The 27,733-nt window shown below is 44.5% G+C and overlaps 1 protein-coding gene across 5 annotated transcripts; it reads right to left on the reverse strand.

Moving 5' to 3' along the window:
- Positions 1–1,363: 1,363 nt before the first annotated feature.
- LOC140909598 (uncharacterized) lies at positions 1,364–27,532 on the reverse strand. 5 transcript variants are annotated; one of them, XM_073339258.1, is made up of 6 exons: positions 26,996–27,530; positions 15,961–16,125; positions 13,358–13,432; positions 12,703–12,835; positions 2,579–3,175; positions 1,364–1,997 (listed from the first exon to the last, which is right to left on the reverse strand). In XM_073339258.1, the coding sequence occupies exons 5-6, from the start codon at positions 3,135–3,137 to the stop codon at positions 1,486–1,488; spliced, it is 1,071 nt and encodes a 356-aa protein (XP_073195359.1). In that variant the 5' UTR covers positions 3,138–3,175; positions 12,703–12,835; positions 13,358–13,432; positions 15,961–16,125; positions 26,996–27,530; the 3' UTR covers positions 1,364–1,485. The 5 variants fall into 5 exon arrangements, 4 of the variants coding, with proteins under 4 accessions (XP_073195359.1, XP_073195357.1, XP_073195358.1 ...); XR_012158284.1 differs by lacking the exon at positions 15,961–16,125 and having other exon boundaries at positions 2,579–2,963; positions 26,996–27,532; XM_073339256.1 differs by lacking the exon at positions 15,961–16,125.
- Positions 27,533–27,733: the final 201 nt, after the last annotated feature.

Here is a 27,733-nt window from a genome sequence, read left to right on the forward strand (position 1 = left end):
AGAACCTGGCAAAGCGATACCGGGCGAGTAGGCAACGTCAGCGCAGTGACGTGAGTGATGAGGACATGGGCACAGACTTCTCTCAAAGCACAAGCCCTGGCAATGTGGGCGTCATGGTGCTAATGGGGCAGGTTCATGCGGTGGAACGCTGATTCTGGGCTCGGGAAACAAGCACAGACTGGTGGGACCGCATAGTATTGCAGGTCTGGGACAATTCCCAGTGGTTGTGAAACTTTCCCATGCGTAAGGGCACTTTCATGGAACTTTGTGACTTGCTTTCCCCTGCCCTGAGGCGCAAGAATACCAAGATGAGAGCAGCCCTCACAGTTGAGAAGCGAGTGGCAATAGCCCTGTGGAAGCTTGCAACGCCAGACAGCTACCGGTCAGTCGGGAATCAATTTGGAGTGGGCAAATCTACTGTGGGGGCTGCTGTGATGCAAGAAGCCAACGCAATCAAAGATCTGCTGATATCAAGGGTAGTGACCCTGGGAAATGTGCAGGTCATAGTGGATGGCTTTGCTGCAATGGAATTCCCTAACTGTGGTGGGGCCATAGACGGAACCCATATCCCTATCTTGGCACTGGAGCACCAAGCAGGTGAGTAGATAAACCGCCAGGGGTACTTTTCAATAGTGCTGCAAGCTCTGGTGGATCACAAGGGACGTTTCACCAACAACAACGTGGGATGGCCGGGAAAGGTACATGACGCTCGCATCTTCAGGAACTCTGGTCTGTTTCAAAAGCTGCAGGAAGGGAATTTATTCCCAGACCAGAAAATAACCGTTGGGGATGTTGAAATGCCTATAGTTATCCTTGGGGACCCAGCCTACCCCTTAATGCCATGACTCATGAAGCCGTACACAGGCAGCCTGGACAGTAGTCAGGAGCTGTTCAACTACAGGCTGAGCAAGTGCAGAATGGTGGTAGAATGTGCATTTGGATGTTTAAAAGCACGCTGGCACAGTTTACTGACTCGGTTAGACCTCAGCAAAACCAATATTCCCACTGTTATTACTGCTTGCTGTGCACTCCACAACATCTGTGAGAGTAAGAGGGAGACGTTTATGGCGGGGTGGGAGGTTGAGGCAAATCACCTGGCTGCTGGTTTCGCACAGCCAGACACCAGGGCAGTTAGAAGAGCACAGGAGGGCATGGTGCGCATCAGAGAAGCTTTAAAAACCAGTTTCATGACTGGACAGGCTACGGTGTGAAAGTTCTGTTTGTTTCTCCTTGATGAAACCCCCGCCCCTTGGTTCACTCTACTTCCCTGTAAGCTAACCACCCCCCCTCCTCCCTTCGATCACCACTTGCAGAGGCAATAAAGTCATTGTTGCTTCACATTCATGAATTCTTTATTCATTCATCACACAAATAGGGGGATAACTACCAAGGTAGACCAGGAGGGGTGGTGGAGGAGAGAAGCACCAGGAGGGGTGGTGGAGGAGGGAAGGACAAGGCCGAATAGCACTTTAAAAGTTTAAAACTTTAAAACTTATTGAATGCCAGCCTTCTGTTGCTTGGGCAATCCTCTGGGGTGGAGTGGCCGGAGGCCCCCCACCGCGTTTTTGAGCGTCTGGGTGAGGAGGCTATGGAACTTGGGGAGGAGGGCGGTTGGTTACACAGGGGCTGTAGTGGCGGTCTGTGGTCCTGCTGCCTTTCCTGCAGCTCAATCATACGCTGGAGCATATTGGTTTGATCCTCCAGTGGCCTCAGCATTGAATCCTGCCTCCTCTCATCACGCTGCCGCCACCTTTCAGCTTCAGCCCTTTCTTCAGCCTGCCACTTACTCTCTTCAGCCCGCCACCTCTCTGCCCGGTCATTTTGTGCTTTCCTGCACTCTGGCATTGTCTGCCTCCACGCATTCATCTGTGCTCTGTCAGTGTGGGAGAACAGCATGAGCTCAGAGAACATTTCATCACGAGTGTGTTTTTTTCGCCTTCTAATCTTCACTAGCCTCTGGGAAGGAGAAGATCCTGTGATCCTTGAAAAACATGCAGCTGGTGGAGAAAAAATAAAGAGACAGTGGTATTTAAAAAGACACATTTTCTAGAACAATGGCTAGACTCTTTCACAGTAAACCTTGCTGTTAACATTACATACACAGCACATGTGCTTTCGTTCCAAGGTCGCATTTTGCCTCCCCCCACCACGTGGCTAGCCCCTCAATCCTCCCCGTGGCTAACAGTGGGGAACATTTCTGTTCAGCCATAGGCAAACAGCCCAGCAGGAATGGGCACCTCTGAATGTCCCCTTAAGAAAAGCACCCTATTTTCAACCAGGTGTCCATGAATGATATCACTCTCCTGAGGATAACACAGAGAGATAAAGAATGGATGTTGTTTGAACGCCAGCAAACATACACTGCAATGCTTTATTCCACAATGATTCCCGAGTACGTGCTACTGGCCTGGTGTGGTAAAGTGTCCTACTCTGGTGGACGGAATAAGGCTGCCCTCCCCAGAAACCTTTTGCAAAGGCTTTGGGAGTACATCCAGGAGAGCCGAAAATGCCAGGGCAAATTAATCATTAAACATGCTTGCTTTTAAACCATGTATAGTATTTTAAAAGGTACACTCACCAGAGGTCCCTTCTCCACCTGGCGGGTCCAGGAGGCAGCCTTGGGTGGGTTCGGGGGGTACTGGCTCCAGGTCCAGGGTGAGAAACAGTTCCTGGCTGTCAGGAAAACCGGTTTCTCTGCTTGCTTGCTGTGAGCTATCTTCCTCGTCCCCAAAACCTGCTTCTGTGTTGCCTCCATCTCCATTGAAGGAGTCAAACAACATGGCTGGGATAGTGGTGGCTGAACCCCCTAAAATGGCATGCAGCTCATCATAGAAGCGGCATGTTTGGGGCTCTGACCCGGAGCGGCCGTTTGCCTCTCCAGTTTTCCGGTAGGCTTGCCTCAGCTCCTTAAGTTTCACGCAGCATTGCTTCAGATCCCTGTTGTGGCCTCTGTCCTTCATGCCCTGGGAGATTTTGACAAACGTTTTGGCATTTCGAAAACTGGAACGGAGTTCTGATAGCACGGATTCCTCTCCCCATACAGTGATCAGATCCCGTACCTCCCATTCGGTCCATGCTGGAGCTCTTTTGCGATTCTGGGACTCCATCATGGTCACCTCTGCTGATGAGCTCTGCATGGTCACCTCTGCTGATGAGCTCTGGCCAGCGTGGCAAGCTGCAGGTAACCATGCAAACAGGAAATTGAAATTCAAAAGTTTGCGGGCCTTTTCCTGTCTACCTGGCCAGTGCATCTGAGTTGTGAGTGCTGTCCAGAGTGGTCACAATAGAGCACTCTGGGATAGCTCCCAGAGGCCAATACCGTCTAATTGCGTCCACAGTACCCCAAATTCGATCCAGCAAGGCCGATTTAAGCGCTAATCCCCTTGTTGGGGGTGGAGTAAGGAAATCGATTTTAAGAGCCCTTTAAGTCGGAAAAAAGGGCTTCATCGTGTGGACGGGTGCAGGGTTAAATCAATTTAACGCTGCTAAATTCGACCTCAACTCCTAGTGTAGACCAGGGCTAAGATCTTGTAAAACTGTGTGTAAAAGCACCACTTGGTGACTCCAACCATAACAATATAAATAGTAAAAACAAATATAACCCCTTCACCCAATTTCTTTTATTGTGAGTGTCTGATTTATTTGATGTTTCTCTGTCCATGGAACTGCACTGTTTTAACCAATTTCACTGTAACTTAGGAACAAGTTAGTTAAAAGATAATCTTCCCTTTTTGGTAAAAAAACATCCCCTTTGCAAGAGTTTTAGAACTGGAAATCTTCATGGTTTTTTTGTTTATTTTTCTTGCTTGCATTTTAAACATTATAAGAAGAGTAAGATTTAAAAGACAATCTCAGGATTTTTTAGGTCTGACTCATGATTTTTGAATGCTTGGAGTTGGCAGTACCGTAATATGACTTCAAACCTGACTGAGCCTTCTGGATGCAAATAATAAAATAATGATAATGATGGGATCTGACTTTCTTGAAAGACCACCACATCCCAGCTTTTATAGTCTCGCTTCACTGCTGCGGCCACCTACTGTTTCTTAAGGAAATAGAGGACTAGACGTGTCTTCTCCTTTATTTAGGGAATCTCAGTGAACTTCTGCTTTACTTATTCTCCTAGACCAAATATAGCAAATTTTGGTAACTATATTTTTATTCTTTCATAAATTATAATTGTAATATCTCATTTCCAGAAGATCAATAGTTTTGAACATACATACAGCCTCAAGGAGAGTACTACGTATTATTATGTGTATGTCTGTTGTATTGCTTTCTTGTGCTTTTATTAAAAACATAAAATAAGAAATAAATCTGATATGTGGCTTCATTCCTCTCTGTTTCCAGGCATGATGCAACTTATATACCTTCCACACTTCTTCTGCATTTCATCATTTTGAAAACTGATTTCATGGGAGTTGAAGGCACTCAGTACCATACAGAATCAGGCTCTTTTGGAAGGGTGCATGTTGTACACCCCAATGAACATGAATTATAGCCTCACATGAATGAGTTTTTGCATAGATTTTTGAGATCTGGGCATAATAGAGTGAAGCAATCTATAACAGTGAAAATACCTGTTTTTGGAAAGGGTAGGGGACAATTTCCTGGTGCAAGTGCTGGAGGAACCAACTAGCGGCAGAGCTCTTCTTGACCTGCTGCTCACAAACCGGGAAGAATTAGTAGGGGAAGCAAAAGTGGATGGGAACCTGGGAGGAAGTGACCATGAGATGGTCGAGTTCAGGATCCTGACACAGGGAAGAAAGGAGAGCAGCAGAATACTGACCCTGGACTTCAGAAAAGCAGACTTTGACTCCCTCAGGGAACTGATGGGCAGGATCCCCTGGGAGAATAACATGAGGGGGAAAGAAGTCCAGGAGAGCTGGCTGTATATTAAAGAATCCTTATTGAGGTTACAGGGACAAACCATCCCGATGTATAGAAAGAATAGTAAATACGGCAGGCGACCAGCTTGGCTTAACAGTGAAATCCTTGCTGATCTTGAACACAAAAAAGAAGCTTACAAGAAGTGGAAGATTGGACAAATGACCAGGGATGAGTATAAAAATATTGCTCGGGGATGCAGGAGTGAAATCAGGAAGGCCAAATCACACCTGGAGTTGCAGCTAGCAAGAGATGTTAAGAGTAAGAAGAAGGGATTCTTCAGGTATGTTAGCAACAAGAAGAAAGTCAAGGAAAGTGTGGACCCCTTACTGAATGAGGGAGGCAACCTAGTGACAGAGGATGTGGAAAAAGCTAAATGTACTCAATGCTTTTTTTGCTCCTGTCTTCATGAACAAGATCAGCTCCGAGACTACTGCACTGGGCAGCACAGCATGGGGAGGAGGTGACCAGCCCTCTATGGAGAAAGAAGTGGTTCGGGACTATTTAGAAATGCTGGACGAGCACAAGTCCATGGGGCCGGATGCGCTGCATCCAAGAGTGCTAAAGGAGTTGGCGGATGTGATTGCAGAGCCATTGGCCATTATCTTTGAAAACTCATGGCGATCCGGGGAAGTCCTGGATGACTGGAAAAAGGCAAATGTAGTGCCCATCTTTAAAAAAGATAAGAAGGAGGATCCTGGGAACTACAGGCCAGTCAGACTCACCTCAGTCCCTGGAAAAATCATGGAGCAGGTCCTCAAGGAATCAATTCTGAAGCACTTAGAGGAGAGGAAAGTGATCAGGAACAGTCAGCATGGATTCACCAAGGGCAAGTCATGCCTGACTAATTTAATTACCTTCTATGACGAGATAACTGGCTCTGTGGATGAGGGGAAAGCGGTGGACGTGTTGTTCCTTGACTTTAGCAAAGCTTTTGACACGGTCTCCCACAGTATTCTTGCCAGCAAGTTAAAGAAGTATGGGCTGGATGAATGGACTATAAGGCAGATAGAAAGTTGGCTAGATTGTCAGGCTCAACGGGTAGTGATCAATGGCTCCATGTCTAGTTGGCAGCCAGTATCAAGTGGAGTGCCCCAAGGGTCGGTCCTCGGGCTGGTTTTTTCAATATCTTCATAAATGATCTGGAGGATGGTGTGGACTGCACTCTCAGCAAGTTTGCAGATGACACTAAACTGGGAGGAGAGGTAGATACGCTGGAGGGTAGGGATAGGATACAGAGGGCCCTAGACAAATTAGAGGATTGGGCCAAAAGAAATCTGATGAGGTTCAACAAGGACAAGTGCAGAGTCCTGCACTTAGGATGAAAGAATCCCATGCACCGCTACAGACTAGGGACCGAATGGCTTGGCAGCAGTTCTGCAGAAAAGGACCTAAGGGTTACAGTGGATGAGAAGCTGGATATGAGTCAACAGTGTGCCCTTGTTGCCAAGAAGGCCAATGGCATTTTGGGATGTATAAGTAGGGGCATTGCCAGCAGATCGAGGGATGTGATCGTTCCCCTCTATTCGACAATGGTGAGGCCTCATCTGGAGTACTGTGTCCAGTTTTGGGCCCCACACTACAAGAAGGATGTGGAAAAATTGGAAAGAGTCCAGCGGAGGGCAACAAAAATGATTAGGGGACTGGAACACATGACTTATGAGGAGAGGCTGAGAGAACTGGGATTGTTTAGTCTGCGGAAGAGAAGAATGAGGTGGGATTTGATAGCTGCTTTCAACTACCTGAAAGGGGGTTCCAAAGAGGATGGATCTAGACTGTTCTCACTGGTAGCTGATGACAGAAGAAGGAGTAATGGTCTCAAGTTGCAGTGGGGGAGGTTTAGGTTGGATATTAGGAAAAACTTTTTCACTAGGAGGGTGGTGAAACACTGGAATGCGTTGCCTAGGGAGGTGGTGGAATCTCCTTCCTTAGAAGTTTTTAAGGTCAGGCTTGACAAAGCCCTGGCTGGGATGATTTAATTGGGGATGGGTCCTGCTTTTGAGCAGGGGCTTGGACTAGATGACCCCCTTCCAACCCTGATATTCTATGATTCTACCTTCTCTGTCACCCTGAGGCTCTAGTAGTCCATGTGGCTCTAATATGACCCTCCTTGGGGAACCTGCTCTTTTACCTGCTTCAGCAGGTGCTGCTGCCACCTCCTGGTGACTTTTTAGACTGCTTACTAGGACCAGTTTGGGGCTCCTAATAGAAAGTTAGTTGAGCACTAGTCTACATAGCTGAGTGGACAGGCTATCATGAGCTGATGCATCCCTCTGGCAGGTTCAATGTGGTGTGAGGCAATAGGGCACTCCCTTTAGCTGTACCTGGCTCCTATGAAATAGGTCTTTCCTCTCTGTGCTTTCTGTTTACCCCAAAAGTCAAATATTTTCTCTTGATCTCCATCATAGTCAAGGCTATAGTTTTGTTTTTTCCCCCCATTTGACTATAACATTAGAGATACTCTGACAGTGAGATGGCCAATGGTAAAGCTGTGATGAATTTTCCAATGCCAGTACTGATTTCACATCACTCTTCTGGTGCTCCTGGAAAAGCTCCCATGTGGGTTGCAATTAGGAAATATGTGGCAACTTGTTTTAAAAACTGCAGGCTAGATGCAATCTGATGGATCAGATCACTTATTTTCTTTATTGTTATTTTAAGTTCATTCTTTAAACACGTCATACCTGCTGTGATTAATAATATTTATCTTGATATCTAGCATAAGACTGAATCTAGCATAAGACTGCAGCAGGGGAGATTTGACTAACTCTGAAACTTTTTCCATGAGAGGTATAGGTGCTTTGCCAAGAGCTTTATTTCCTTCCCTTCAATCCAATATCACTAGAACATGCATCCAATGCATCTGATGAAGTGAGCTATAGCTCAAGGAAGCTTATGCTCAGATAAATTGGTTAGTCTCTAAGGTGCCACAAGTACTCCTTTCCTTTTTGCGAATACACACTAACACGGCTGTTACTCTGAAACCTGTCACTAGAACATATTGATCCTGTCCTTGTATCAGGCAACAAGATTTCCATATTCTCTATTTTACGGTTGTGAACCTGTAAGTAGGGGAGATGATTCTTATAAACAGATTGGAAGACTGCAGGCTAGATGCAATCTAGGTGAATACTCTTTCAGTCCTTCTTTGGCTTTAGAGACTTAGCTTTGAATTATTTTATGTAATAGCAATATTTATGTGGCTTTCCCCCTGATGAACAATCAATATATAGAAAATCTTAGCATATAAAAAAGCTGTCATTACATAAAGCATAAATAAGTTATTTAATGTTCAGGAACTTTGGGTTGATGAGTGAATAGATGCATGGAGTGGAAAATACAGTATGATTGTAGCTCAATGCAAACTATTCACTCATCAACCCAAAGTTCCTGAACATTAAATAACTTATTTATGCTTTATGTAATGACAGCTTTTTTATATGCTAAGATTTTCTATATATTGATTGTTCATCAGGGGGAAAGCCACATAAATATTGCTTATGACAACCCAATTCCTGTTTCTTTGCCCCTTTCCCCTCATCACCCCAGAGCCCAGCTAAGGGGGCCAGACACCCATAACCCCTCCCCACAGAGCCCAGCCATGGTGCACCCCCCAGGCAATAAACCCAACCCCCCCATAGCCTAGTTTTGGGGGCCCCGGCCCAGATACCTCCTCTCCCCCAGAGTCCAGCCATGGAGCTCCCCTGGCCCAGACACCTGCACCGTCTCTACCCTGAGCCCAGCTGCCCCACCCACCCCCAGCCCTAGAGTGACCAGACTGCAAGTGTGAAAAATTGGGACGGGGGTGGAGAGTAATAGGTGCCTATATAAAACAAAGTCCCAAATATCAGGACTGTCCCTATAAAATCAGGACATCTGGTCACCCGACCCAGCCCAGACAGCCACCCCTCTCCCACACAGAGCCCAGGGATCCAGAGGGAGAAACAGCCTGATGCTTGGTCCCAGGCTTGCATGGAGTTTCCTGCGCACTGCCATCTCCTTCCCTCAGGGCATCCTGGGAACTGCAGCTGCCAGGAACCCTCTAGCTCCCTCCCCTTCCCGACAGTGTCTTCTGTGTGAGATAGGCTCTGCCAGGTCAAGTGACAGCCAGCAGCACAGCAGCTCATTTCTACAGGGGAAAGGAAATTCTGTATGCACGTTAATTTCTGCAAAATTCTGCATTGCGCAGTGGTGCAGAATTCCCCCAGGAGTAGTAGATATTGTCCACAAATTAAATTAAATTAACCTACAATATAAGGAGGCCAGATTCTAAATAATTTATCAGCTCCTTGTCCCCAGTCTCCTAGCCAACCAGTTCCATTTCCCCCCACCTTTCCTGGTTCCTTGTCCAGTTGGTCTCTCTCCCTGCCCACAGGGCTTACAGTTGCTCTGTTGCCACACCTACATTCCCCTTCTCCACTGGTTCCCAATCCAAATCTCCCTTCCTGGGCACACCTAATCATAGTGTCTGAGTCTCCCTGTCTGGAATCCTCATCCAGTCTCTTCACCAAGCCAATCCCAATTCTTCCCTCATACTCAGCTCCTCTTGTTAGATGTCTCCCCCCTCCTCCCCCCACCAGTTCCCAGTCTTCTTGCCTGGGAACTCCCAGTCTACACTGCCTGGACCCACTGGGGTGGGAGGCAGCACTGAGAACACAGGAGTGAGTCTCTTTGCTCTCAGTTCCAGAGTCTGGCCCCAGCCCAGCCTACAGCAACATGTAGATGCAGTTACAGGAGGAGACCTGCTCAGCACGAGGTTGGCGCATGACCGGTATGGAGAGAATCTTGGGAATTTAGCTACTAAAATCTGAGGCAGCTCTACTGAGCATGTGCAAACTGCATTTTTTCCAAAAGCTTATAACTTAGTCACATTTGTTTGGATTTTCCTGGGGATGGCTTTTTGCACATCCCTGACACAAATGCCACCTCCCCCTGCCAAATTTCAAGCCCTGTCTTCAAAGCTTTGGGCCTGATGACAGCTTCTCCAAAAGATCAACAGAAATTTTTACAATGGGCAAAGCAATAGACTTTTTCTTAGCTTTGGTCTCAGAAAAGGCAGAACCATTTTGTCTGAAAGTTTCCAAAATAAATTCAGGCTGAAGCAATATGGAAGATTTCAGCCTAGATGGTTAAAGTTAAAAGGCCTTATAACAGGAAGTGCTACAAGTTCCACCTATAATATACACACATACTGATGGTGATGGAGTCTCCTGTTGAATTTAATGGATGAGCTACAGTCACTTATTGTGGGTCCTGAGATGAGACCAAAGACCAATTTCAGACAGGTGAAAGCAATTGTAGCAGAATGTGGACTGCTTTTAGCTTTATGCCTTGCACATTTCCACTTGATTACATCAATCCTCAAGAGCTCTCAAAGTTTTTCAATCTGAGATGGCAGAGCTGTTGTCATTAAGTCTTATGATGGGATAAGAGCTCCCAGGTGTTGAGGTTAACACTGCAAGACTATTACCAGCAGGACAGTGGGGTGGGAGGAGGTATTGTTTCATATTCTCTGTGTGTATATAAAGTCTGCTGCAGTTTCCACGGTATGCATCCGATGAAGTGAGCTGTAGCTCACGAAAGCTCATGCTCAAATAAATTGGTTAGTCTCTAAGGTGCCACAAGTACTCCTTTTCTTTTTGCGAATACAGACTAACACGGCTGTTACTCTGAAACACTGCAAGACTGGAGGTTGGCCTTGAGAGTATCTTTGTAACGTTTTCTTGATCTACCTCTAAAACAAGTTCGAGCCTGCAATTCTCTGAGAAGAGACTTTGATATTCTACTGTCAGACATACAGACCACATGACCACACAATCCGAGATATAAATCTTCAATGCCTGTGATGTTGCAGAAATCAAGGACCTCTGTGTTTAGAGCAAAACCTTGCTATTTAATGCCAAGTATCCACCTTAGACATTGTAGTTGGACTTGGTCCAAGCATTTTATGTGGTGCTGATAAGCAGTCCACATATTGCAGCGGTAGAGGAGTATAGTGATGACAGTATTGTGGTAAACATCAATTTTTTTTTGCAGTCTGACATTGTATTTGTTCTGGAGATGAAACTGAAGTTTTCCAAAGGGATCACTGTTTTTCAGGTTGGGGTGGGGGAGTAGGGTGCAGGGGTGGGGGTGAGGACTCTGGCTAGAGGTGCGGGCTAGGGATGAGGAGTTTGGCATATAGGAGGGTGCTCTGGGCTAGGACCAAGGGGTGCGGAGGGTGGGAAGAGGTTCAGGGCTGGGGCAGGGGGTTGGGGTGCAGGCTCCGGCGGGGGATGTGGGCTCTGGGGTGGGGCTGGGAATGGGGGGTTTGGGGTGCAGGAGGGTGCTCCGGGCTGGGATCAAGGGGTTCGGAGGGCAGGAGAGGGATCAGGGCTGAGGCAGGGGATTGGGGTGTGGGGAGAGGTTCAGGGCTTCAGGCTCCGTGCGACACTTACCTCAAGCAGCTGCCGGAAGCAGCAGCATGTTGGAGCGCCAGAGGGGGCCATTGGAGTACGTAGGAGCCAGAGGGGGGCCACGTGGAGCGGCCCCCAACCCTGCTCCCTGGAGTGGGGCCATGCGGCTGCTTCCGCAAGCCACATGGAGCGGCCCCTGACCCTGCTCCCCTGCTGGAGTGCCGGAGCGGAGCAAGCCCCAGATCCTGCTCCCCAGTAGGAGCTTGAGGGCTGGCTTAAAACCGCTGGCATGTCAGACCAGGCCCGCCGGCTTTAGTTTGCCCATCCCTGTACTAGAAGTACAATCCTATTATGGACAATAGTTTTGTTTGATCCTGGGTTCATTTACACACAAGAATGTTATGGAAGCCCCTTCAACAACCACAAATAATAGACTTGCACTGAATCATAGAATCATAGAATATCAGGGTTGGAAGGGACCCCAGAAGGTCATCTAGTCCAACCCCCTGCTCAAAGCAGGACCAATTCCCAGTCACTGCATTCCCTACTCAGGCAAAATTCCAATTGCATGAATAACTGTAGGGTATGAAAGACCCTACTTGAGTGATGTTACAGAGAACAAATTAATTTATAAGAGATCTACTAGGTAACCCACATTTTTCTTATGTGTTTGCAGTGTTATTGTAGCCCGTTGGTCCCAAGATATGAGGGACAAAATGGGAAAATATATTTTACTGGACCCACTTCTGTTGGAATAAAAGAGAAGTTTTGATCTTCAGAGAGCTCTTCTTCAGGTCTAGAAAGACTGGAAAAGATAACCAGACTGCCAGCGAAAAACAAGGTGGGACAGATTGTTAAGCATAAGGGGTTAAGATATGTTGTGGGCTACCTCCTAAAATGAAGTGGCCAATTTACATCTTCAGTAATAAGACAAAGGAAGTTAGTAGGTTGCAAACTGTTGTAATGAGCCATAAAACCACCGTCTTTGTTGAGTCTATGATTTTTACTGTATAGCAGTGTTATGAATTTAAGTTCCCAGGCTCATCTTTTGAAAGCATCATGCAGGTTTCCTTTGAGGATAAGGACTGAGAAGTCAGCGATGGAGTGATCCCCTTTGTGAAAAGTGTTTGCTGCTGGGTGATAGGGTGTTTTTATCTTTTATCATTTTTCTGTGAGTTCACTCAAGAGTGTAGTGCTTGTCTGGTGTCACCCACATAGTTGTTATGGGGGCATTTGGTGTACGGAATTAGGTTCATCATGTTGTGATAGGCATGTGTGGACCCATGGATGTCACATGGATGAGTATTGTGAGGGGTATTAATCATTGTAGCAGTGAAGATACGCCTACAGGTCTTGCATCTGTTATGGCAGGGTCTGGTGCCACTTTGAATTGATGTGTCCTGGTCTGTGGAGGGCTTACTTCTGATGATGAGCTTGGTGTGATTGGGGAATTGTTTGAAGGCCAGGAGAGGGAGTTCAGGAAAGATTTCTTTCAGGATGCGGTCCCCATCAAGTATAGGTTGTAATTGCTTGATGATGCCCTGTATGGATTCCTGTGTGGGGTGATAAGTTACATGAAAGACTCCCTAAGCTTATTTCTACCAGCTTAGGTAAAAAATTTCCCCAAGGCACAAATCTCTATTTGTCCTTGGACTGAGGTATCCTGCCACCACCAAGTGATTTAGACAAAGAATCAGGGAAAGGACCACTTGGAGTTCCTATTCCCACAATATATCCCCCCAAGCCTACACCCCCTTTCCTGGGGAGGCTTGAAAAAAAAAAAACAAGGTGAGCACAAACCAGACCCTTGGGTTTGTAGGACACTAAAAACCCAATCAGATTCTTAAAAAACAGAACTTTATTATAAAGAAGAAGAAAAAAAAAGTAAAAGAAGCACCTCTGTAAAATCAGGATGGAAGGTAATTTTACAGGACAATCAGATTCAAAACACAGAGGATTTCCCTCTAGGCAAAACTTAAAAGTTACAAAAACCAGGGATAAACCTCCCTCTAGCACACGGAAAATTCACAAGCTAAAACAAAAGATAAACGAATGCATTTCCTTGCTTTACTTACAATTTTTGTAATCTAGTGCTTAGTTCCAGTAGGGCTTTGGGAGATGTATTTTCCCCGTCCTGATTCCTCGCTGACCTGGAGAGACCCAACAAAAAAGAACAAAGCAAAAACCTTCCCCCACAGATTTGAAAGTATCTTCTCCCCTTATTGGTCCTGTTGGTCAGATACCAACCAGGTTACCTGAGCTTCTTAACTCTTTACAAGTAAGGAGGGATTTTATGATACTCTTAGCTGTATGTTTATGACAGCCTTGTACTGCATTCAGGCAGATTGACTCTTCTAAGTCCTCTAAAATGGACATTCTCAGTTGGATTCCTCTGAAATTTGCTGTGCCTCAACTGGGTACAACACAGGGTTTGTGACCCAAATTTTAGATCATTTGAGCTAGAGGTTCTGGAGATATAATCCCCACAACACAGCCATTTTTCAAAACGTTTGTAGGTGGTTGGTTTGTTTTTGTGCATAGAGCTATATACCAAACTATTGCTGTGGGTGATGCAGGTAAAAATGGTTTCAACCTGTCAAATTTTACCTAAGGTAGTGCATGGCACCCACTAAAACTTTTGGAGACCCAAATTGAGAACAGTATTTAAGAAATGTATATCTTTTCCACTGTACATGCACCAAAACAGAAAAATGCCATTCCCAGTATTTTATATGCTTTAAAGTTTGACTCGTCAGTGCTCTAAAATCTGAATGGTTACTCAGATTGCTTTGAAATGTGATGTGCCTCATGGGGGAGGCACAGGGTGGTGTTAGTGATCCTGATTTGGGGTCACTTGACCAAGGGGTTCATGAGTTATAGCCTCCCCATACCCAATTTTCTTCTACTGTATTTCATTATTAAGTTGAGAGGTACCAAGGATTCACAGACTTCACACAGAATCACAGACTTCATTGGGATTGATGGCTGTGAACTCACCATTCAATTAACATAACTAAGGATAAGCTAATCACTGGCCCCTACCTAAGACAAAAGGAGTTTTGGACTGAGTGGCTGGAGATTGCTGCAATTCCTGAGCTCTGGGTGGCAATTTTATTTTGGGGGGAATTTACATACATGAATGCTTCCTGGGAGGGGCATTAGGAGGCAGAGAAGTAGGGGAATAGGAAGAGAGGGGTTTGGGGCTGCAATGAGGGGACTGGAGTTATGGAGCAGAGAAAGAGGTTGTGGGCTCAGATGAGGGAGGCATGGGAAACAGGGGTATTACAGCGGTGGGACACTAGGAAGAGGGATGTGAGGCTCAATGATGGAGGCCTGGAGGAGAATAGAGGCAGGGGTGCCTGTCAGGCCCATTTTCCCCTTCCATTTGTGTCATAATCTGCCCCCATCCAAGCTCATCTACAGAGGTGTGACCCCATCCCTACCCCCCCCGTGAGCCAGTTTTGGAGGGCGCTTGCCTATTGGTGTGTGGGAGGGTGTCTGAGCCCTTCTTCCTATTTCCCCTATGTAAGCTGGGCTCTGGGGGTCCCTGAGGCCCACTCCCTGCCCCCACATGTGTACCAGACTCCATGGGTTCTCTGGTCATCTGTAATGATCTGACCGCTCCTCCCTGCCCCCCTCACATGAGCCAAGTTGTGAGGAAGGTCTGAGCAAAGGAGCTAGGAGGGGCTCCCTTCTCCCCAGTAGTATCTAAGCCCTGCTCTCTGCCCAGATATGTGCATCAGGACCCCTGCTCATCTACAGAGGTTTGACACTCCCATGCTGACACCTTGGAGATGGGCAGAGTAAGGAGGTATCTATTGGATAGAGGATCTTTCTCTCAGTCATAAAACGGTGAGTATTTTGGAAGAAACGCTGTCTGTGATTTCTCTCACCAGACCTTCTAAAAACTCCCCCATCCCCTCCTTCTGAAATACAATCCAGAAACTGCACAAGTGGGGTTAGAGGAAAGGGGGAAGTAACAGCAACAGAAATGTTTGTATAGCAAGGAGTGAAGACATTAGGGACATGAGTTGGAGGAGGGCTTGTTGTAGTGGGGAATGCAGTGAAGAGGTCAGGGAATAGGTTGAATCAAGGCTGGTGGAACCCAGCTAATTGGTTTGCATACTGGCTCGCTCTGTACGCAAAGCATAGGATGTGATATGTACAACTGCCTAAATGTCTTCTCATTACTACCAAATGACAATCTGTACTTGGAGGTGCAGATCCTAGTATGAGTGCAGTGTGAAGGGAAAGGGTGCAGGGTGTGAGAGATTAAAGACTAGGATTTTTCAGCTTGGAAAAGAGGAGACTAAGGGGGGATATAATAGAGGTATATAAAATCAGGAGTGGTGTGGAGAAAGTGAATAAGGAAAAGTTATTTACTTGTTACCATAATATAAGAACTTGGGGCCACCAAATGAAATTAATGGGCAGCAGGTTTAAAACAAATAAAAGGAAGTTCTTCTTCACACAGTGCACAGTCAACCTGTGGAACTCCTTGTCTGAGGAGGTTGTGAAGGCTAGGACTATAACAGTGTTTAAAAGGGAACTAGATAAATTCATGGAGGTTAAGTCCATTAATGGTTATTAGCCAGGATGGGTAAGGAGTGGTGTCCCTAGCCTCTGTTTATCAGAAGAGTGGAAATGGATGGCAGGAGAGAGATCACTTGATCATTACCTGTTTGGTTCACTCCCTCTGGGGCACCTGGCATTGGCCACTGTCAGCAGACAGGATATGGGGCTGGATGGACCTTTAGTCTGACCCAGTATGGCCATTCTTATCTTCTTATGAAAGATGGAAGCTGAGCTGAGTCCAGACTCCCCACAACTCTGGCTGCCCAGTCTGGAAAGGAAGAGATGGAGGAGCTAGCATGAGGAGATCAGCTGCTGCCCCACAGTATGGGCTGCCCATGTTACTGAGCTACTGTCTCTCTTGATAAAGTAGGGAGTCAGGTCAGGGTCCTGACCTCGTTCCCTGTTCTGGAAGAAGAAATGGTAACTCAATCAGAATTACTGGAACACCTTTCTGACTCCTGCCAAAAATAGTAGAGCAACATTCCACAGCATTTTAGCACAACTGGAGCACTGAACCCTAGCACACTAACACCCATAGAAGTGTATGCAAATAATTCTCATTGGCATGGGTAGTCTCCCTCCCCCCCTTTTTTGTCATTTAATAGTGTTAGATGAATAGTGCTGTGGATGAGACTGAATGGGTTGTAAAAGGAGGTGAAGAGTTTGAACATTTCAGAAGCTGTGGAGCTGGCAGAGTAAAGGTAGTAAGGGGGCATAGCTGAAAGAGGACAGAGGTAAGGTTGCATGGGCAACCATAACTGTGCATTTCTTAGTATTCAGAAGTTTGAACCTTGCTCAACTCAACATTCTGCAAAGGGACGACGTACCACCACCCTACCTTAACTCTGCAGTGAAGTAGTCGTTTTGCCATTGAATATAAAAGGGTTCTTTTTTCAGCATCCATGACTATGTGCACGGCCAGGGAGTTGCATCCTTTTAAACCAGCAATTAACGCAGGACTGATCCAACTCCCTTTCAAGTTAACAGGAGCATTTTCATTGACTTCAGAGGCCATAGGCCTAATCCAACTCTCACTAACATCAACCAAAAGACTCCCCTTGACATATCCCATCAGAATAAGATGATGAAAACACCCAGGAAAAAAGTCTTCACAATACTAATTGTGGTGCATTAAAAAACAAACCAACCGTGCACAAACAAAAAAATCACCACTTTTTCATTTTTTAAGTTTACAACTAGTTTTAGCTTTGTATTCTTATCTTTTATCCTCAATTTCAACTGTTTTTCCTGAGAAGATAGAAGAAGGCTGGTTTCATAACACAGGTGCCTGCAGTTGCATGAAATTAGATGACATTCTCTAGCTCTTGCACCATTCATCCTAGATTTCAGATTTTTTGTGCCCCAAATTTACAGTTTGGATTAAATAAGTTTTAATTAAAATGGTGATTGATGACAGAATGCTGTCTGGTGTCATCACATGGCTTTCATAAATTCTCCGGACGTGCAAAGCATATTATGGATAGTGTATTCTCTCCTACCTCAGGACATTAAAGACAATCTTCTCTAATAGACATGTTTGCACCCTTGATAGCATTAAAATCTTCATTCAAACCTCCTTATACTAATAGCCTTTTTTTTCCTTATAGCTTCTTTTTGTAAAATGAGAACAGCTCAAATTCATGAGTGCAAGCATAAGGAATTATCTTCTAATGTAAAAGTCATGCGTTGACTTACACCAGAGCAATGAGATTGGAATACAAATAAGACAGTAATCTAAGGATCCTTGATAAGTCGCTTTATTTTATATCCTTCCCATTTCTTTTCTTTCCAAATAGGGTATTTTGCTTCTTGAGCTCAGAGGAATGGACTGCCTTCTCAGCTGAGATTATCTGAGATTACTACTCCTGGGGGAATTCTGCACCAAAAAATTAAAAATTCTGTACACAATATTTTAAAATTCTGCAAAATTCTGCATATTTTATTTGTCAAAACAACAATATAATCACACCAGTTGCAATTATTTTTGGTCATTTGTTTAAAAATACCTGTCAGCAAGTATGCCTGAAACAATATAGACAATTTTTTTTTTGACAAATAGACTTCTTACTAGGCATATTAATACAGAACTGAGTAATAATTCATTTAAACTACAATACAGAACTGTATTTCCTACATCCTTCAGAAGCACTGTAAAGGCTTGGGGGAGTCAGGGGTAACAGAAGACCTGAGGGAGAGGGAAGTAATTGCTGGGAAGGAACCTGGATGTGAACTTGGTTGGTTGTTGGGTATGGGTGGGGAAAAAAGTACAGTATAGGGTTTTTTGGGGAGCTTCCCCCATGTAGACTCTGGCTGACCCCTAGCCTCTCCCATTCAGTCAGGCACATCTGCCCCTGTCACCATGTGTCCTTGCACCCCCACTTGGACTCACATTCTCCCCATCCCCATATGGCCTTGCATCCCCTCAGCCAGCCCCCTCCCCTCATCTCCATGTAGCCCTGCACCCCCTCTCCCCATGTGTCTCTGTACCCACACTCAGCCATCCACTTCTCCCCTGTGGCCTTGCACCCCTCCCCATCCCCATGTGGCCCTGTGCCTCCACTTCCACTCAACCCCTGCCCCATTGTGTCCTTCCCCACTTGCCCTTATGAGGGCTTTAAACTAGGTTCACCGGGGGATAAGCCCAGAGGTAAGTGGGATACTGTGAGGAAACACAAGGAGGAGGGTACAAGGTGGGAAGCCTCCTGATTCATACTGAGAAAGTAGGGCAATCGGCTAGTTATTTTAGGTGCATGTACACGAACACAAGAAGCCTGGGAAACAAGCAGGAAGAATTAGAAGCCCTGGCACAATCAAGGAATGATGATGAGATTGAACAAACAGAAACTTGGTGGGGCAGTTCACATGACTGGAGCACTGTCATGGATGGGCATAAACTGTTCAGGAAGAACAGGTATAGGAGGAAAGGTGGAAGAATTGCATTGTATGTAAGAGTGGTATGATTCCTCAGAGCTCCAGTATGAAACTGGAGAAAACCTGTTGAGAGTCTTTGGGTTAAGTTTAGAGGCAAGAGCAATAAGGGTAATGTCATGGTGGGCATGTGCTATAGACCACCAGATCAGGAGGATGAGGTAGACAAGGCTTTCTTCGGACAACTAACTGAAGTTTCCAGATCACAGGCCCTAGTTTTAATGGGGGACTTCAATCTATTGGGAGAGCAATACAGCCATGCACAGACAATCCAGGAAGTTTTTGGAAAGCGTTGGGGACAACTTCCTGGTACAAGTGCTGCAGGAATCAATTAGGGACCATGCTCCTCTTGACCTGCTGCTTACAAACAGGGAAGAATTGGTAGGGGAAGTAGAAGTGGGTGGCAACCTAGACAGCAGTGACCATGAGATGGTTGAGTTCAGGATCCTCACAAAAGGAAGAAAGGAGAGTAGCAAAATACAGACCCTGGACTTCAGAAAAGCAGACTTAGATTCCCTTAGGGAACTGATGGGCAGGATCCCCTGGGAGGCTCATATGAGGAGCAAAGGAGTCCAGGAGAGCTGGCTGTATTTTAAAGAAGCCTTATTGAGGGCACAGGAACAAACCATCCTGATGTGCAGAAAAAATAGCAAATATGGTAGGTGACCAGCTTGACTTAACAGTGAAATCTCTGGTGAGCTTAAACTCAAAAAGGAATCTTACAAGAAGTGGAAATTTGGACAGATGACTAGGGAGGAGTATAAAATATTGCTAGACCATGCAGGGGTGTAATCAGAAAGGCCAAGGGACGATTGGAGTTGCAGCTAGCAAGGGATGTGAAGGGTAACAAGAAGGGTTTCTACAGGTATGTTTGCAACAAGAAGGGACCCTGACTGCATGGGGGAGGCAACATAGTGACAGATGATGTGGAAAAAGCTGAAGTACACAATGCTTTTTTTGCCTCGGTCTTCACAGACAAGATCAGCTCCCAGACTGCTGCACTGGACAACACAGTATGGGGAGGAGGTGAGCAGCCCTCTATGGTGAAAGAACAGGTTAAGGGCTATTTAGAAAAGCTGGACATGCACAAGTCCATAGGTCAGGATCTAATGCATCTGAGGGAGTTGACTGATGTGATTGCAGAGCCATTGGACATTATCTTTGAAAACTTGTGGCAGCTGCTCTGTTTAGCACCACACCGCCCTCTGGTGGGCAAAAGGTGGAACTGCTACAACTTTCCAGCAGAAGCTGTTTTCTGCAGAAAAAATTAAAAATATGCATGGCACATGAATTATGCACATGTGCAATGGCGTAGAATTTCCCCAGGAGTAGAATATACTCTTAGGCCATGATACTTCAGGTGATCTATGCAAACAAACAGTCTGCCTGCACAGATCAGCTTGCAAATTGGAGTCCCACTGCTGAACACACATTAACAACAAGCAATGAATGGTGTCCATACAAAGCTAGTTCTTTGTTGAGAAAATAGTGGTGTGGTGGCACAGAGATTTAAAAATAAAACCACAGTTAAACCTAATTGTCATTAGTTCAACAAATGCAACCCATCCCCCCAATTGTTAGCACATAAATACGGATTGTCATGATTAGTTTTAAAAAGATAAAGTAGGGAAAATAGTAAGGATTGAGGAAAGAAAGCTATGATCATAGACGGCACAACACTTGGGATCAGGTGCTTTTATCAAGGGCCGATTCCACTGATCAAGAGATCAGGAACTGTTTCATGATGGATTTCTTATATCAGCCTCTCTGGAGTGAGATGTTTTACAGAGACTTCCAGTCTTCAGAGACTAGAAACAGATACGCCAGCTACATTTTACACAAGTCAGACATCTTTAAAAAAGTGGTTCTGTCCACTTGAGGTATCAAATGAAAGGCCACTCTGTGGATTCTGCAGTTAATCACAAGATCATCCCTCTGCTCTTGCATGTTATGATAAGCAGTGTACTAGTTTACAAAGCTCACTTGTGGTTTAGACCATTCAAGCGTAAAGATAACTTGCCTAGCTTCTTCTTCGTAACACGTACTGTGCTCTAACAGCAGACACATTAGACTCTACCCCTCATATTATAGTGAGGTATACAAGCCAGTCTTGACAGGTTGGGGGAAAACAAGTCAAAAATAATTCCTAGCCATAGGAAAGCCTGTGGAAGGGGGTCTGGGGAGATGGTGTTCCCCTTACAGATTTTCGCTAGCTTCTTCTGGTGAGGGAGTGTGGAGTTTGCCCCCACTCCTGACAAAAGCAGGGGGGATAGACCCCTCAAATCTCATGAACATAATAAGATTCACTAATGCTACTGTAGTTTTGATGTAGCTTTGCAGGATTGTCTGTACAGTGACTTCTGTCTCTCCCTACTGTCTTGCAGACTCATATAGCCTTGTGGCAGCATAGCTCCAGTACAAAATTTCTTCCGAGTTAGACAGGACCAGCAGCACAAATATGAGTATTTCCAAACATTGCGTTCCTCCCCAAGCAACCTGTTTTATTTTGTTCCTCTCTTATGCTTTCGTTTTCAAGTGTTATTTTGATTCTTTATGCAAGAAAGATGGAACGTTGGAACTGGAAGGCTCTGTGACAGTTGTGAGAGTGGCAAGAGAAAATGTCTGGTTAGTTCTTGAATCTATTTTAGGAGTAGTCTGATGGAAGAGCCTTCAGTATCCTACCTTGTGTCCTTGTCCCCATCCCCCTCTTATGGATTCGTTAGAGACAATACTCACTCCCAAAACAGCTTTGAATCCCAGTGATGCTATTGGGATTGTAAAGAATGATTAAAAGTGTAGTTTTGATTCCAAATTAAGTTCAGCAATCATTTCCATCAAGATTTGTTACTTTTTTGCAGTTGGTCTAGGAAGTCCTTTATAAATATACTTTTTAAAAAAATATTATTATTCTTTAGACTTCTACTTATCTTTTCTTAGGGCAGAATCTAAGAAGCGAAACCAGATTTTGTTGTATGATGTTCATATGAACACATACCATTTGTTTAACAATGTGTTTGAGGGGTTTTTTCCTCTTTTTTTCTTATTTCAGAAGCCAAGAGCACGCAGTAACAGCAGAAGACTCCCCTAAAGACTACACTCCAACATCAGGTAAAAACTGACTTGCAAAGTTTTAGGAAAATAGATAGGTTTTAAGGTAAACTACAGAAATAATATTTTGTAAAAATTTTGTTTGGCAGGAGTGGAAAGGTTTACATGTACTGCCTGAGATCAAAAGTTCTTTTCCTTTCATGAACATAAGAGGCAACTGGGGAAAGGAGTTGCCAAAGCAAAGACAAACCAACACAACTGCATATAAAGAGTGAAGTACTACTTTTCCAGAGGCACAGGATTCAGCTAATTCTAAATATAACTCGCAATATAAAGGAAAGGATGATCTTAGCTGTCCCTGGAAGATGCACTTTGAGGGTGAAAAAATAATTCAGTAGCCCATGTTCACTCAGCCCAAAGATCCTCTTGATAGAAGATTTCTAGTCAAGATGACTGAATGGCTCAGAACAATGTTGGAAATGATAATCTTTCATACTAGGCAGTATGGCTTCATGGATAAAGGACTGGATTGGGACTCAGGACACCTGGATTCTATTCCTGACTCTGCCACAGGAATATTGGGAAAGTCATTTCACCTCTCTGGATCTCAGTTGTAACATTGAGATGATGATACTGACTTCCTCTGTAAAGCACTTTGAGAGCTACTGATCATAGGAGCTGACTCTGTGGGTGTTCCCCAGCTGGAGCACCCACGGAAAAAAAATAGTGGGTACTTAGCACCCACTGGCAGCCCCTCCCCCCATCAGCTCCTCCCCCTCCCCCCCCCCCAACACCTCCTTCCTGCCAGCAGCCTCCCCATAAGCTCCTGCTCCTCCCCCTCCCAGCACCACCCACCGGCTTCAGATCACCTGTTCAGCGGTGTGCAGGAGGTGCCAGGGGGAGGAGGAGGAGGAGCAAGGGTGGGGCATGCTTGGGGAAGGGGGTGGAGTGGGGGCAGGGGTCAAGCACCCCCGGCAACTTAGAAAGACAGCCCCTCTGCTACTGATGAAAAATGCTACACAAGGATTGGGTATTGATACATCACTGGTTCAAATCCAGCTAAAGTCAATAGTTGTAGCAAAATAGCCACTATTTGAAGGCTGTTTGGTGGTTTTTGTAAAACAAGTCACCCCAGTACCCTATAACTAAATGTTGATAATATAAACAAAAGAAAAAAAAAGACATTGAATTAACAAGCATTTCAGCCATGAACCCTCATGCTCTGCTGGTCTACTGTATCCCTTTCTGCATAAAGAAATTTGCAGCAGCCGCTATCGCTTACTATGTGTTTAGATCGCACCAAGCACATTCTGAGCACTATCACAAGTTTAAAAAAATATGTATTTCCATTTGAAATCCTTTGCGTTTTGGGGGCAGTGGTTTCAAATGACTGCCTTGATTGTGGTCACTTTGGTGGACATTTCCTTTCCCACCCTTTTTCTGCCTTGCCTATTTGGACTAAGCAGTTTGGGGGCAAGGACCATCTTACTATGGACAGGTCTACATTACAAACAAACATTCTCCAGCATAGCTATGTCAGTCAGGGGTGCAATGAGTTAGAATTTTTGCTGGTACAGCTATGCCAGTCACAAGCTCCTAGCGTAGACACAATTATGCTAACAAAGTATGCTTTTGCCAGTACAGCTAATTTCACATGAGAGCAGTGGGGGCCAGAATAAGCTATACAATCAAAAGCATATGTTTGCTGGTATAGCTGCAGCCACACTTATAGCTATGCTGATATACAAGTTTCACTAGTCAAGGGCATGGGGGGAAAAGCCACACCCCTGACTGACATAGCTATTCTGATAAAAACGCCAGTATAAATGCAGGTACACTGACAGAAAAGTACTATCGTTTGGGGAGGTGGTGCTCCTACCCCAACAGAAAAACTCCTTGGGTCAGTGGCCACACTAGGGAGCTATGCTGGCATAGCTACGCCAACACAAACTCTATAGCTTAGACATAGCCTAGAAATGCTTTGCCCATAAAATATACTAATATACTTATACTGGTGAAACACTTTTAGCATAGATATGGCCTATGTGTTTTTACAGCAATTAGTATAGTCAGTTGGGGGTCTCTAGATGTTACTGTAATACAATAATAAAAGTATTTTTCCAGTGACTGCAAGAAAGCCACGGGAGGTAACTAAACCCATGCAAAGACAGGTTCACTTTGGTTTAATGCTACAATAGGTACGATCAATCTCTCAACAAAACTGGTTTAAGATCACATCTCAGTTTTCAGAGCCACAGATGCAATAAAGATGGCCACTGCTGGAGGACAGGGTAGATTCCAGGTTTTGTTATTAGAAGAGATACAGCTATAGTTAAGGTTATTTTGGTTAAATTAACTGTAATTTTCCAAGCTTTCTAATGTTTGGGTGTGTTAAAAATGTGATCTTTAAACAAAAAATTCAGCCTAAGCTTTACTGTTATTCTGGAGAAACTACAGTATTCTTATTCTTTTTTCCTTTAAGTCACTGATGAATGTTTACTATCTTAATTTGATGTTAAGTTTTTTTTTTTTTGGCCAGGAATTAATTTAGGTACCTTATAAAGTGTAAAAATTTCTTGGCAACATGAGTTTCTGTACAAGCTTGTTTTATCCCCCTCCCAGAATGTGATTCTCTAGCACAATTCACTCTCCCATTCAGTTCTCATTCTCCTCACCACCAAACCAAACCACTTGGTTCCACAAACTACACACACACACACAGGGAAACTGCTTATAACAAAAATTCAGAGAGGCCGTAATGTATACTGAAATGGCTTATCACTAATTTTTGTCAGGTACCCCCAATACTAGTCAAAGGCTCCAGTTTCAACCTGAACCAACACATCATCAATATTTGAGATCCTCATTTGAAAAAAGTATCCGGTCACCCTGATTTGCCTCTAAGCTTTTTCAGTAAAGTTCTATGGTAGCCTATGAATTTGAAGCTTCAGACAAATTGATTTAATTCTGGCAAAATTAGATCATAGATCTGAAGACTGCCTTTCAGCTGCTCATGTCCATATGTTAAAACTAGGGCCCTACCAAATTCACAGTCCATTCTGGTCAATTTCACGGATATAGGATTTTTAAAAATGTAAATATGATTTCAGATATTTAAATCTGAAATTTCATGCTGTTGTAATTGTAGTGGTCCTGCCTCAAAAAGGAGTTGTGGGATGACGCAAGGTTATTGTAGGGGGGTTTGCAGTACTGCTACCCTTACTTCTGCGCTGGTGCTAGCAGCGGAACTGCCAGCAGAGCTGGGAGGCCAGAGAGCTGCAGCTGCTGGCTGAGAGCCCAGCTCTGAAGGCAGAGCTGCCGCCAGCAGCAGCGCAGAAGTAACGATGGCATGGAATGATATTGCCACCCTTACTTCTGCGCTGCTGCCTGCAGGGCTAGGCCCTTGGTCAGCAGCTGCCATTCTCCAGGTGCCCAACTCTGAAGGCAGTGCAGAAGTAAGGTTGGCAATACTGTGACCCCCTTAAAATAACCTTGCAACTCCCCTGCAACTCCCTTTTGGGTCAGAACCCCAATTTGAGAAACGCTGGTCTCCTGTGTGAAATCAGCATAGTATAGGGTAAAAGCACACAAAAAAGACTAGATTTCACAGGGAGAGACCAGATTTCACAGTTGGTAATGTGTTTTTCATGGCCAAGAATATGGTAGGGCCTACTTAAAGTAATGCACTAAAAGTAAAGGAGAATACTGGTAGTGAAGAATTTTAAATAATAACCTGGGACACTAAGATTTCACAGATTAGAGCTAGGTTTAAAGGAAAAAGCAGTTAGATAAGAAGTACATATATAAAATTACAATATTGTATTTAAAGATTTGCAAGTTTGCAGAAGTCATGTTTGTACCTTAGTGTCATTTGAGTTTTAGAACCAAGTGATTATGAAAGCAAGAGTATTCAAATGATTTAAATAAGAGCATTTAAAAAATTTCTCAGAAGCCTTACAACCAAGATTTAAATTTGGTAAAATTCTGCAGACTAGATCAAGGTCTAAATGAAAGCAGTTTTGTCACAAAGAATTTTTTCTTCTGAGAACAGTGTAATTATAATCATGCAGGCACTCAGACCCTTTTTGGAATGGACAAAGTGGACTAGACCCAAATAAGATATTGGCAATAATTCTGAGTGAAAGTTATTTTCTCTTCCTACAAATAAAGTTATCTTTCTACAAATAAAATAACGTCATTTACTTCTCATCTCTCTGCTTTCAGTGGAAGGGACAGAGTTAGAATGCTCTTTTTAGGCAAGAGGAAAAACTATACTGATTTGTTGACCACTTCTCAAAGCAACAAAATGGTACAGGCCACAGTATACTACTCAATAGATGGCATCTTGTTGTCAGAAAAAGATGTTAAGTTAAATTTTACCATTAGGCTAAACCCGAAACACACCAAGAGGAAAATTCTTTGAATTCAGATTTGAGCTTTTTAGAAAAACTGTTGTTTCCTAAAGCCTATGCGATCTCCATTTGTTCACGTAGAACAAGTTTACCTTCAGCCTAGCATGTTTTTAGTCTTCACTATTTGCTTACACTTGGCATAGTTAACAAGTGTTTGTTACTGATGCTCAGACAAATAGTTGAAAGCTTTGCATGATCAGGACCTGAGTAAACAGAAACAACTCAAGTGTTTATACTAAAGCATTTGTGCTTGCAGGATTGAGGCCACAGTCTTAAGGGAGTAACTTTGGAGACAGCAAATGATTTTCCTCTTATTGCTACCATTTCCACAGGATATGCATATCTTATAAAAAAGAAAAATAAATGTAACTCATTTCACCAGTTTCTGGTCTAAAGTCCCCTGTTGAATACCAGCCATGACAAGTAGTGATTATTTAAAAAAGTGTATGTCTGAAACACTGGAACAAGACAGATAATATATTGCTATATTTAGCAAAAGATAATACAAGTGAGAATTTGGAAAAGGGAGATGTACATTGCCAGGATGGAAGAGTTGCTAAACAGGATCTGGCAATAGGTAGGCATTGAGTGGAAACCAAGGAAACCCCCACCCCAAGCCATTGAGGCCATGTACACATCTAACAAAGTTACCAGGGCACACAATACACACAAGGAATTTTAGTCAATCATTTCATGTCTCCCTACCTACCATTTTATACATTACATTAACTGAAGGTTCTGAACACTTACTCTCCCACCAGGCTTCCTCTTTTGTTGCTGCTCCACATTGCTACCAAAAATAGCAGACTCTGTAGAGACTTCAGCTCAGATGCAACTGGAATCTTAACCTGCTCTCTGACGATTCACATAAACCCAAGCTGCCTAAATAGCTGCTCTCTTCACTTTGTTGCTCCAGGAATTGATTAATCACTTCTCTCCCTGAGATCACCAGCTATACCTACACTATTATTATTTCCGCCCTACATTTTTCCTCCTCCCACAAGGAAATGTATCTAGCCTCCCTTCTTAAATGCAAAACCTTCACCCCTCTCTCCACCCTCTTCCAGAGGCACACACATCTATACTCCTTTCATAGATATTGCTGCTGTTACCACCAGTCATTCAATAATTCATTCTGCTTCCACTAAGAAAGGCATTTGCAACCCTTGTGAACAAACCATTACTGCTTTCAACTCCCCGGCAAAAGCCTCCTTCTTCCCCCTCCTCTCCCCCAAAGCATCATCCTTTGTAACCCAAACCCTTATACCCCACTTCCGCCAAACACTTCTAGGCCTCTTCTCTCACAGTGTCTGTACAATACTCCCCTCATAAACACTGAGCCCCAACAGCTGCCACCCAGCCCCCTCTTCTGCTCTCTCCCCATCCCTCCTACCTCCCCTATAGGGTGGGTGTCCCAAACCCTTGGTTTATATCCTGCTTCTTCCTCCAGCCACCCCACCCCGCTCACCCCAGAACCCCCTCCCCACT

This window comes from Lepidochelys kempii, chromosome 3 (genome assembly GCF_965140265.1).
Source record: "Lepidochelys kempii isolate rLepKem1 chromosome 3, rLepKem1.hap2, whole genome shotgun sequence".
Taxonomy (NCBI): domain Eukaryota; kingdom Metazoa; phylum Chordata; order Testudines; family Cheloniidae; genus Lepidochelys; species Lepidochelys kempii.

Bases quoted from the DNA above. Each gene is read 5' to 3' on its own strand.
- LOC140909598 (XM_073339259.1), bottom strand. From the start codon at position 3,137: ATGCAGAGCTCATCAGCAGAGGTGACCATGATGGAGTCCCAGAATCGC. The intron at 1,998-2,578 runs GTGAGTGTACCT...TTTCTCCACCAG, and splicing joins AGGTGGAGAAGGGACCTCTG to CTGCATGTTTTTCAAGGATC.